The sequence below is a fragment of the Capra hircus genome, chromosome 1 (genome assembly GCF_001704415.2).
Source record: "Capra hircus breed San Clemente chromosome 1, ASM170441v1, whole genome shotgun sequence".
Lineage (NCBI taxonomy): Eukaryota > Metazoa > Chordata > Mammalia > Artiodactyla > Bovidae > Capra > Capra hircus.
Window position 1 is genome coordinate 65,942,038 of NC_030808.1, and position 12,309 is coordinate 65,954,346.

At 36.3% G+C, this 12,309-nt stretch overlaps 1 protein-coding gene across 2 annotated transcripts in view; it reads right to left on the minus strand.

Moving 5' to 3' along the window:
* Positions 1-12,309, minus strand: part of IQCB1 (IQ motif containing B1) — a 40,749-nt gene that overhangs the window by 17,537 nt on the left and 10,903 nt on the right. For both annotated transcript variants that reach the window (XM_013963168.2, XM_005675006.3), the window contains exons 6-8: positions 11,860-11,953; positions 6,630-6,729; positions 1,932-2,110 (exon numbers count right to left, since the gene is read on the minus strand). In XM_013963168.2, coding sequence (XP_013818622.1) covers positions 1,932-2,110; positions 6,630-6,729; positions 11,860-11,953 — 373 coding nt within the window. The remainder of the gene's footprint in view (positions 1-1,931; positions 2,111-6,629; positions 6,730-11,859; positions 11,954-12,309) is intronic.

The following is a 12,309-nucleotide window of genomic DNA, read 5'->3' on the forward strand; positions in this document are numbered from 1 at the left end:
TTGCCATTTCCTTCTCCAGGGGATCTTCCCGACCCAGGGATCGAACCCGGGTCTCCAGCATTCCAGGCAGATGCTTTAACCTCTGAGCCACCAGGGAAGCCCATTTCTAAGGCATGGAGGAATGATTATTATAATGTATGTGTGCAATACACATAAGCAAGAGAATGGGCTTGGAGTGTACAACTGGGCTTTCTTGGGGACTCAGATGCTAAAGAATCCGCCTGCAATGCAGGAGACCTGAGATCCCTAGATTGGGAAGATCCCCTGGAGGAAATGGCAACTCACTCCAGTATTCTTGCCTGGAGAATACCCATGGACAGAGGAGCCTGGCGGGCTACAGTCCAGGGGGTTGCAAACAGTTGGACACAACTGAGTATCTAAGCACAGCATAGCAATATATGGGTCTTTCCATGTCTTCTATTTTAAGACTCAAGCTCTCAGCAGTATTAATTAATAACTGTAAAATATCTTGAGGAAACTGAGTAAGTTCTACTGTTGAGAAAAGAAAGGGAGACAGATTAAGATAGAATTCCTTTATAATGAACTCTGCTGGGCATTCACATTCCTACAGAAGAAATAAAATTACAGAAATAATATGTATCTAGCATAGTGTCATCTAGAGAGTTTTATTACTGGCACTTCTCTCCCACAAAGTTCACAGTAATGACTCAAGTAAGCTAAGCCACTCACGTCTGTGTGTATTAAGTCACTTCAGTCATGTCTGACCGACTCTTTGCAACCCTATGGACTGTAGCCTGCTAGACTCCTCTGTCCATAGCATTTTCCAGGGAGCAATACTTGAGTGCCATGCCCTCCTCCAGGGGATGTTCCCAACCAAGGACTGAACTTGCGTCTCTTGTGTCTCCTGCATTGGCAGGCGGATTCTTTACCACTACTACCTGGGAAGTCCATTAAATATATCATATTGTATTCTAATTCTTGAAATTTTATATACAATATAGTTAGTTGCTCAGTCTTGTCCGACTCTTTGCGAGCCCATGGGACATAGCCTGGCTAGGCTCCTCTGTCCAAGGGATTCTCCAGGCAAGAATACTGGAGTGGGTTGCCATTTCCTTCTCCAATATATAAGATAAATTATTATTATTAATATATAGTATAAGATACTTAATGAACTAGAAACCTATTTCTTGACCATACTGAATAAGAAAATATACTGTAATAAATTCATGACCACCTAACAAAGAAATAAAAACTCACATTAAACTTTGCTTAGCAGTTGGGAAAAAAAAAACAAACTGAGTGATTTTGGATAAACTACCTACATGTTCCACACTTTTGTTTCCACTGCTATATAATGAGGATAGCAAACATCTCACAGGGTTGTTATGAAGATTAAATATTCTAATACACATAGGTATGCAGAATAGTATCTGACATATAGTAAATGCTCAATTAAAGAAAAGCTATCATAAGGTAACGGTAATACACTGAAACCTTTCCTTCTCAAGTTTCTGAATTTTTATTCACATGATTTTGGGGGTGATGGGGGTTTTTTTGTCTTTGAGGAAAGGCAGTATAGGAGGTAAAGAGTAATTATTAAATGATGTAAAGATTAAAAGGCTGTCAAGCTCTCAAGCAAAGCTCTATTTCCTCAATAAAATTAGGGAAGATCACTGATCTTTTTGGTCATTATGTTATTACATATATGGCATATTCAACAAACAATCTTTTGTGACGAAGGGAGCAAATTACTTATTGTAACCTCATCAATAAAGTATTATATGCCATCTGTTAAGATATGAAGATGGCTGGATTATATAGTTTTTCCCCTGAATTGTTACCTGTTGTGACAGAGTTTTTATCTGCACACTTTAGTTAATGACTTTTTCACAACACAGGTATTTTGTTTTCCATATACCATCAATAAAAATGTTCTTTTTAAAAACTCAAGAAAAGAAAGAATGTATTACCTTTATAGCAGGCACTTAGTCTCAGTAAAATCAAAATTTCCTGATGGGATTCAGCCATCAACAGTAGTAGCTTTGTAGCAGTACCTCTTATGACTGGACTAGGAGTTGATAAAAGTTTGTAAACAACTTCATCTAAAATTGAATGAAGGATTTTCCCTTCTATTCTGAGTAAATCACCACTAATAGAATAAAAGAGTAAAAAATGTACCATTACTAAATGATGCATCATTATCACAACAAATTAAACAAAAAAGGTGCAGCAACTTAATGTCTATGGCCTGATCCAGGAAATTAACCAATATTTTAAGTGGCTAGCTTAGTTCCAACAATACATCACATTACATCAACTAATTGAATTCTTATTGTATGTAAGCCACCATGCTAAGTAAAATAGTGAATACAAAGTAGTCAAAGAAACCCGCAATCAATTATTGGAGAAAGATTAATGTGCAAAATAGTAAACAGATGGTTCAAAAGTTTCAAGCAATAATAAAAGGAAAATCACAAGACAGTAAGTACATGGTTCATTGCTTAATGATGGATGAAGACAAACATGTTATAGAAAATCAATTATCACGTACTTAGGAGGAAATTTTTCTTTTAGTATTCCATCATTACACAACAACTTTATGTTGCATTACTGATGTCATGAAAAATTATCTGAAACTTAGAAACAGTCAAAAGGGATTACTAGGTGTCCTTTTACTCACCCCACCAAGGAGTATATGATTTTCTAGGGGTATGTTCCTTTGATTATCCATTTATTACTGATTAATATATTTTACAATTCTGTAAAAGTAGATATTGCATAAAAAGATGCTCAACATTGCTCATTATTACAGAAATACAAATCAAAATGACAATGAGGTATCACCTCATACCAGTCAGAATGGCTATCACCAAAAAATCTACAAACAATAAATGCTGGAGAGGATGTGGAGAAAAGGGAACCCTCCTGCACTGTTGGTGGGAATGTAAACTGACACAACCATTATGGAAAACAGTACGGAGATTCCTTAAAAAAACTAGGAATAAATCTACAGTATGACCTAGCAATCCCATTCCTGGGCATAATCCCTGAGAAAATCACAATTCTAAAAGACACATGTACCCCAATGTTCATTGCAGCAGTATTTATAATAGCTAGGACATGGAAGCAGCCTAGGCGTCCACTGACAGAAGGAAGCTGTGGTATATATATATACAATGGAATATTACTCAGCCATAAAAAGGAACACATTTGAGTCAGTTCTAATGAGGTGGATGAACATAGAGCCTATTATACAAAGTGAACTAGGTCAGAAAAACAAATGTCGTATATTAACGCATACATATGGAATCTAGAAAGATGGTGCGGTTGAACCTATTTGCAGGGTAGCAATGCAGATAGGACATAAGAGAACAGACTTATAGACATAGGGCAGTGGGGTGGGGAGGAAGGAGAGGATGGGATGTATGGAGAGAGTAACACAAAACATATATATTACCATATGTAAAACAGAGATCCAATGGGATTTGCTGTGTGACTCAGGGAACTCAAACTGGGTCTCTATAATAACCTAGAGGGGTGGGATAGGGAGGGAGGTGGGAGAGAGGTTCAAGAGAGAGGGGACATAGGTATACCTATGGCTAATTCATGTTGATGTTTGGCAGAAACCAAAACAATATTGTAGAGCAATTATCCCTCAATTAAAACTAAATAAATTTAATTATTAAAAAAGATGTAATAAAAAAGAATATGTATAAACACTAGAATATTACCCAGCCATAAAAATGAATTAATTTGAGTCAGTTGTAGTGAACTGGATGAACCTAAAGCCTCATATACAGAGTGAAAGAAGTCAGAAAGAGAAAAACAAGTATTATATATTAATGCATATATATGGAATCTAGAAAAATGGTACTGATCAACTTAGTAGTGAATGACTTGTGGACACAGTGGTGCAAGTTGAGGGTGCGACGAACTGAGAAAGTAGATTGACATATTTACAACTATCAGGGAATTTGCTATATAACAACGGGACCCCAGCCTGGCACTCTGTGATAACCTAGAGAAGTGAGCTGTGGGGACAGGAGGAAGGTTCAGGAGGGAGGGGATATATATAATTATGATTGATTCATGTTGTTGTATGACAGAAACCAACACTGCACTGTAAAGCAATATTCTACCGATTAAAAAAAGAGAAAAAAAAAGTAGATGTTGGCTTGTAGAAAGCAAATAATGGCAAGGATTCTTACCTGAGAGCAATGCAAACAGACTCTTACTCAACAATATAAATAAACTTTTGTCCAGTTAGAAAAAATAACCATGAACGTTTATAACTGATATTCTCCACTATTCAGCTTTTGTGGAAAAAGGTTCTTCTGGTCCTCTTCCACCCTGTTTACAGATTTTTGACCTTTTTTTTTTTTTCCTCCTGTTTTCTTTGTAGGCTTTCCAGTACACCCCTAAAAGGTTATTCCCTAGGATTCCATTTTGGGCCAATTTCTTTTCTTACTCAATACATATTTTTCACTGAGCTCTTCTCTCATGTTTTTAACTATACTTTTTAGCCTGATAACTTGTAAGTCCATAATTCTAGTCCAGATCTCTTCCACAAGTCCTATTCACTGTCAGTGGACATTTGAGTTGTCTTGTCTTTGACTATTACAGATAAAGCTGCTATAAACATTTGTGTGTACAAATCTTCACATGCACTCTTATTTCTCTGCCTGCTGAACATATCTGTCTATGTTGGACAAACCAATATTGAATCTATTTTGGCTAAGAAGAGGTGGCAAGAATACACAGAAGAACTGTACAAAAAAGATCTTCTTGACCCAGATAATCATGATAGTGTGATCACCCACCTAGACCCAGACATCCTAGAATGAGAAGTCAAGTGGGCCTGAGGAAACATCACTACAAACAATGCTAGTGGAGGTGATGGAATTCCAGTTGAGCTATTTCAAATCCTAAAAGATGATGCTGTGAAAGTGCTGCACTCAATATGCCAGCAAATCTGGAAAACTCAGCAGTGGCCACAGGACTGGAAAAGGTCAGTTTTCATTCCAATCCCAAAGAAAGGCAATGCCAAAGAATGCTCAAACTACCACACAATTGCACTCATCTCAGTATGTGAAGAGGAACCAGAGATCAAATTGTCAACATCCATTGGATCATAGAAAAAGCAAGAGAGTTTCAGAAAAACATCTACTTCTTAACTGTGGAAAATTCTTCAAGAGATGGGAATACCAGACCATCTGACCTGCCTCCTGAGAAATCTGTATGCAGGTCAAGAAGCAAGTTAGAACTGGACGTGGAACAACAGACTGGTTCCAAATAGGAAAAGGAGTACGTCAAGGCTGTATATTGTCACCCTGTTTATTTAACATCTATGCAGAGTACACCATGCAAAATGCCGGACTGGATGAAGCACAGGCTGAAATCAAGATTGCTGGGAAAATATCAATAACCTCATATATGCAGATGACACCACCCTTATGGCAGAAAGCAAAGAGGAACTAAAGAGCCTCTTGAATAAAGTCAAAGAGGAGAGTGAAAAAGTTAGCTTAAAACTCAACATTCAGAAAACGAAGATCATGGCACCTGGTCCCATCATTTCAGGGCAAATAGATGGGGAAATAATGGAAACAGTGACAGACTTTATTTTCTGGGGCTCCAGAATCACTGCAGATGGTGACTGCAGCCATGAAATTAAAAGATGCTTGTTCCTTGGGAAAAAAGCTGTGACAAACGTAGAAGGCATATTAAAAAGCAGAGACGTTACTTTGCCAACAAAGGTCTGCCAACTCAAAGCTATGGTTTTTCCAGTAGTCATGTATGGTTATGAGAGTTGGACTATAAAAAGCGCTGAGTGCCAAAGAATTGATGCTTTGGAACTGTGGTGTTGGAGAAGACTCTTCAGAGTCCTTTGGCTGCAAGGAGATCAAACCAGTCAATTGTAAAGGAAATCTGTCCTGAATATTCATTTGAAGGACTGATACGGAAGCTGAAACTCCAGTACTTTGGCCACCTGATGAAAAGAAGTGACTCAGAAAAGACCCTGATGCCGGGAAAGAATGGAGGCGGGAGGACAAAGGAACAACAGAGGATGAGATGGTTGGATGGCATCACATATACTAGATGCTTAACAAATCCATATTGAGCTGAAAAAAATCAATGATTTCAACAGTGTTTACACTGCCTTTCTATTTTAACCTGGGAAAAATTGTCTGTTACTTCTTTTATACTCTAGAAGGGCATAGCACTTGGCAAATACTGAGCTTGCAGTCTGCTAAATAAGTACATGATTGTTCAGGCACTAAGTCATGTCTGATTCTCTGCAACACCATGAACTGCAGCATGCCAGGCTTCCCTGTCCTTCACTATTTCCTGAAGTTTGCTCAGATTCATGTCCATTGAGTCAGTGATACTATTTGATTAGTCATTTATTATCGTGATCCCAATATTCTTCAGATATCATAGTAATTTTTCTTCTCTAAGACTGAGATAGGGCTAAAATCTTAAGTTCTGAAATAAGATACTAATTCGATAATAAACTTTTTTTTACAGTATTTTATACTTTTTATATTCATTGAAAAATACAATGGTAATAACAAACCTTTTTAAATGTCATATACAATTGATTTTAGTAAAACTGGTAATGCTTCTCATCAAAAATAAAAAATTCTATATATTTTATAAAGCCAAGTCACCTATTGATCTGTAGTATGTTCTGTAGCACAGTCATGACTGTAGATCCTATTTGAACATTATCAGTTTGCAGTAAGCGCAAGAAATGATCACTTTTCAGTACTAAAAAAAGAGAAAAAAGAAAGATTACAATTCTATGATGATACAACTGGGATTTACTTGTATTTTCAAAACCAGATCAAAGCATAAGCATTTCTGCTAAACTTCCTGCCTTGATATACTTTGTAGTAAAGTTATACTTGGGTTTTCCATAACCATAATAAGGCAGTTATTCCATTTTTATGGACAGTTACAAATAAATACTAAGCTAAGAATGTATCGTTATCTTCCCTTAAATTAAAAATAAAATAAAACATATCCTTAAACTGAGTCTCCTTTTCTAACTGATTTCAGTGAAGACAATCACATTTTCTGTGAAAAAGAGAGTATGAAGGAATAGCAATAGTTCAGACGATTATAATCAGCAGCTCATGTACTTAAAAATTTAACTTATATAATGTATCATATTTGCTAATACCTTGTCTTAAATAATAATAAAATCACTAACTACCCAGAAGAGTATTTGGTTTGTAATTTTTAAGTTCTGAACAGCCAGTTATGAAGATCTGGCACTACATGCTTATGCAAGTCACTTAACCTCTCAGAAAATCTTACTTCTTTCCCTGTAAAGTTAAAACTAACAACTCTCTCACAGACCACTATAAAATGTCCTAGAACAGGGTTGTTGTTATGTTCAATAGCTAAGTCATGTCAGACTCTTTGTGATGCCATGGACTGAAGCACACCAGGCTTCCCTGTCCTTCACTATCTCCTAGAGTTTGCTCAAACTTAAGTCCATTAATTTAGTGATATATCCAATATCTTGTCCTCTGTCATCCCCTTCTCCTCCTGCCTTCAGTCTTTCCCAGCATCAGGATCTTTTTCAATGAATTGGCTCTTCACATCAGGTAGCCAAAGTATTGGTGCTTCAGCTTCAGCATTGGTCCTTTCAATGAATATTCAGGGTTGATTTCTTTCAGGACTGACTGGTTTGATCTTGCAGTCCAAGGGACTCCCAAGAGTCTTCTCTAACACCACAGTTCCAAAGCATCAATTCTTTGGCACTCAGCCTTCTTTTATGGTCTAACTCTCACATCTGTACACGACTACTGGAAAAACCATAGCTTTGCCTAGACGGACCTTTGTCAGCAAAGTAATGTCTCTGCTTTTTAATATGCTGTCTAGGTTTGCCACAGCCTTTCTTCCAAGGAGCAAGCATCTTTTAATTTCATGGCTGCAGTCACCATCTGCAGTGATTCTGGAGCCCCAGAAAATAAAGTCTGTCACTGTTTCCATTATTTCCCCATCTATTTGCCCTGAAATGATGGGACCAGGTGCCATGATCTTCGTTTTCTGAACGTTGAGTTTTAAGCCAGTTTTCCTCTTTCACCTTCATCTAGAGGTTCATTAGTTCCTCTTTGCTTTCTGCCATAAGGGTGGTGTCATCTGCATATATGAGGTTATTGATATTTCTCCCAGCAGTCGATTTCTAGTTTGTGCTTCATCCAGCCCAGCATTTTGCATGGCGTCCTCTGCTTAGAAGTTAAATAAGCAGGGTGACAACACACTATCTAAGTTTGCCTAGAAACAGTGTAGATTCCTGTTAAATGTCAGTTAATAGCCCTTTGTTCATTAACTGACTAGAATTTTAATTAAAGTGGGATCAGGTATGCTGGAAAGGCAGCTCTGTGAACACTATCCTAGCTTCTACACATTTTTTCCTCTTTCAGTCTCCTGCTGCGGCTGCTAAGTCGCTTCAGTCGTGTCCAACCCTGTGCGACCCCATAGACGGCAGCCCATCAGGCTCCCCCGTCTCTGGGATTCTCCAGGCAAGAACACTGGAGTGGGCTGCCATTTCCTTCTCCATCAGTCTCCTGAGGGGACATATTTGATTTCTTTCACATACTAACCAATGTTCTTCATTTCTGTTTACATAATCCAATATTTCACTAGATACCATTTAAAAAAATCTAACAACTTCAAAAACCTGATATTATTAAATATTTTTATGGTTTTTTATTTTTCAATAGCAAAAAAATTCTCTGTAGCTGGGATAAGTGTATTTTTCTATTTTTGTCTACCTAAAGATGTTTATTGGAGAAGGCAATGGCAACCCACTCTAGTACTCTTGCCTGGAAAAATCCCAAGAGCCTGGTAGGCTGCAATCCCCGGGGTCGCTAAGAGCCGGGCACGACTGAGTGACTTTACTTTCACTTTTCACTTTCATGCATTGGAGAAGGAAATGGCAACCCACTCCAGTGTTCTTGCCTGGAGAATCCCAGGGACGGGGGAGCCTGGTGGGCTGCCATCTATGGGGTCGCACATGATTGAAGTGACTTAGCAGCAGCAGCAGCAAAGATGTTGATTAATAACTCTTTAATTCTGAATTCACTGAAATCATATAGTATGCAGTATTTATATATCTTTTCTCTATTTTGGAAAAAATATGACAAAATAATTTGTTGAAGTTATTCTACTTTAATAACATTTATCTTATTATAAGATTTATTTTTGGAGAAGGCAGTGGCAACCCACTCCAGTACTCTTGCCTGGAAAATCTCATGGACGGAGGAGCCTGATAGACTACAGTCCTTGGGGTCGCGAAGAGTCAGACACAACTGAGCAACTTCACTTTCACTTTTCACTTTCATGCATTGGAGAAGGAAATGGCAACCCACTCCAGTGTTCTTGCCTGAAGAATCCCAGGGATGGCAGAGCCTGGTGGGCTGCTGTCTATGGGGTCGCACAGAGTCGGACACGACTGAAGCGACTTAGCAGCAGCAGCAGTATATTGTTTTCAAGTATAGTCAGATAACTATTTGGTCTCCCAACAGAAACTGATATTTGTCAATTTTTTAAAATTAAAGTTTCGAACATGTGTAAGAGTAGTATATATGACCCTGCATGTATTAGTCACTCAACTTCAACAATGATCAACTCATGGCCAGTCTTGTTTCACCTACCCTATCTACTTCTTGCCTCCCATTTTATCTGAAAGCAAATCCAAGACATCAAATAATTTTACCCAGAAATATTTCAATACATATTCCCAAAATATTATGTACAAATTATTAAAAAATAAAATATAGCCATTATCTAACCTAACTAATTATGATTCCCTGATTGTATCAAATATCCAGTCCCTGCTCCCATTGCCATTTTTTTGGTGAATTTTCAGAAGTTTATTTGAACTGGGATCCAAACAGGAGCCACACAATGTAACCAGTTATCTTTCAAATTTCTTTTAACCTATGGGTTTCTACTCTACCCTTTTGCCCCTTGCAACTGTCAACTGTCCTTTGAGCTTCCCAGTTTACTTTTGCTAACTGCATTCCTCTGGCATAATTTAATGTTTCTCTGACCTTCTACAAATTGGTAGTTGGAGCTCCAGGATCAAAGTGATTCATGTTTGAATTTTTGTTATATACATGTCATATGTGAGGTTATAATGAGACATTACAATGAGGCACTTCATATCTGATGTCTCTCCTTTTGAGATGTTGACAGTGATGGATAATTAATTCACTAAAGGTTATAATATAGCATGATTCTATCATACCCTTTTCACTTATTAGCTGGAATACGTTTATAAAGAAAAAATTTTCATCAATATGTAAGAAAAGGCAGTATAAATGATGGACTCTTTTATTTATTACCATTTTTCAAAATGAATTGGTTCCCTAGCAGACTCTAATGCTAACTGTTTTTAATTGTGGCAGGAAATAAGTAATAAAAAGATTAGAGAAATGTCAATGATTGAATCTCAGTGATGAGTACAGAGGGGTTAATTAAACTATTCTACTTCCCATAGTAAAAAGGTTAAAGTTAATAATCTCACTCTATTGATGTGTTTTAATCCACTGTAGTTATTACCCTCATTACTTTTCAATTTTCCCATTTCTGGCTAGCAGAAACCTCCTTATGCTGGCTCCTGAGTCCTTTTCACAAAATCCTAACAGACTGTGACTGCCTCTTTCCTATCTAGTATTCAAGATACTTCTGGCTTACCTTGCATATTTTCTACCTCATACCTATATACAGTCAGCTATTTCTCCAAGGAAGTGGTTCTTTTGAGAGAAAAACTTATTGGACATTCTATTTAACACCTATTTTATTGGTGTTTTAAACTGACAGATTGACCTGAGAAATATTGTCACTTTTGTTATAGCTATTATTTTGAAAAGGAATATGGCATATTTAAAACTTTTTTCACGTATTCTGTCTCCTGCTGTCTTTTAACTAGGCTTTTAGTATTACACCATAGTGTAGCTAAGCACTTTACATTTTGGTAAAATAGTTCTTATAGTAGAGAAGTTTATAATAATATTTTTTTCATAAAGGGAAATGAACAGATAATGTTTCTTTTTTTTTTTAAAGGAAGTATTTGAGCATGAGAGTAATTGCCTTTGGAAAATGGGAAATGGAGAGAAGTGTGAGGGCCAAGACTGCATTTGCGTGTTTTTAAATAATCCTTATGGAACTCGCTGACTCTGTAAATGATGTACATGCATAATTCTGAAAGTAAAAAATAAAATATTAATATTCAGCTCAATTTTTACTTTCTAAAAATATCAATGTTCTTATATTATTCCTATACATTACATTTTTCTTAGAGTAAATCTTTCAAGAAGGTAGGAACACTGTCACACTTATTAAAAATTATTTTTTAGTCTTAAGGAAACATAAAACTAACATATATTTATATTTTTCAATGTAAGTATAGAAATAGCCTATAAAGTAACTTTCCAGTTTAGTAAAATGTCACCATATAAAAGCTTAATCTTACCTCAATAGTTAGGCTGTGAATTAAATCATATCTATACCCTTTACATAAGGATTTCTGACACACTAAGACTAAAATACAACTGTAATCTTTGAAACAAACATAAAACACTTTTCCCCTGGAATAAACTGTTAAAATTATTAAGCCTTATCTTAAATTTGCTACATAGAAAAAGCTAAGGAGAAAGTTTTATTTTAGCAATATTCCCCTTAATGTAATATTATTGTTAATGTTGTCTGTTTAAAGCTGGAACATCCAAATTTGCCTTTACTTTTTGTGTATGGGGTTATTTCAATGTGCTTTTATTTAACTGTATTTAATGAAGTAGTTTTTAGAAAAAAAAAAAAATCAAACTGATAGCAGGTGACTCTACAATGACTATCAGTTACATTAAAAATCTTTTCTCTTACCATTTTGGATGAGTTGAACATGGCCTCCCAATAGCCAGAAGAGAGAATCAGTCACAACTTCAAAAAAGTGTAGTAATGCATCTTTTTCTTCACCCTTAACACACACACACACACACACAAGAATTGACTTCACTGTAATTGTTTTAATTAAGAAAAAGATAGACTTCTCTCTGTAGAGTCTTAGGACCAGGTATTTGGATCTATCGTAGCTATTTATGAGGTATATAATCTTGAAGCTTTTATTTTCTTAATTTATAAAACTGTGGTTAAGGCTAGTAATACATAACAGAAGTGATTGCTATCCAGAGGTCAAATGGGACAATAGAAGAAGCAAAAGAACTATAAGTTGATACACTAGGGATTTTTCGATACCAGTCATTCATAAGAATCATCTATGGAGTTTTACAAATATTCCTATGTACAGGTTTTAGTTCAAACATACTGAAATGT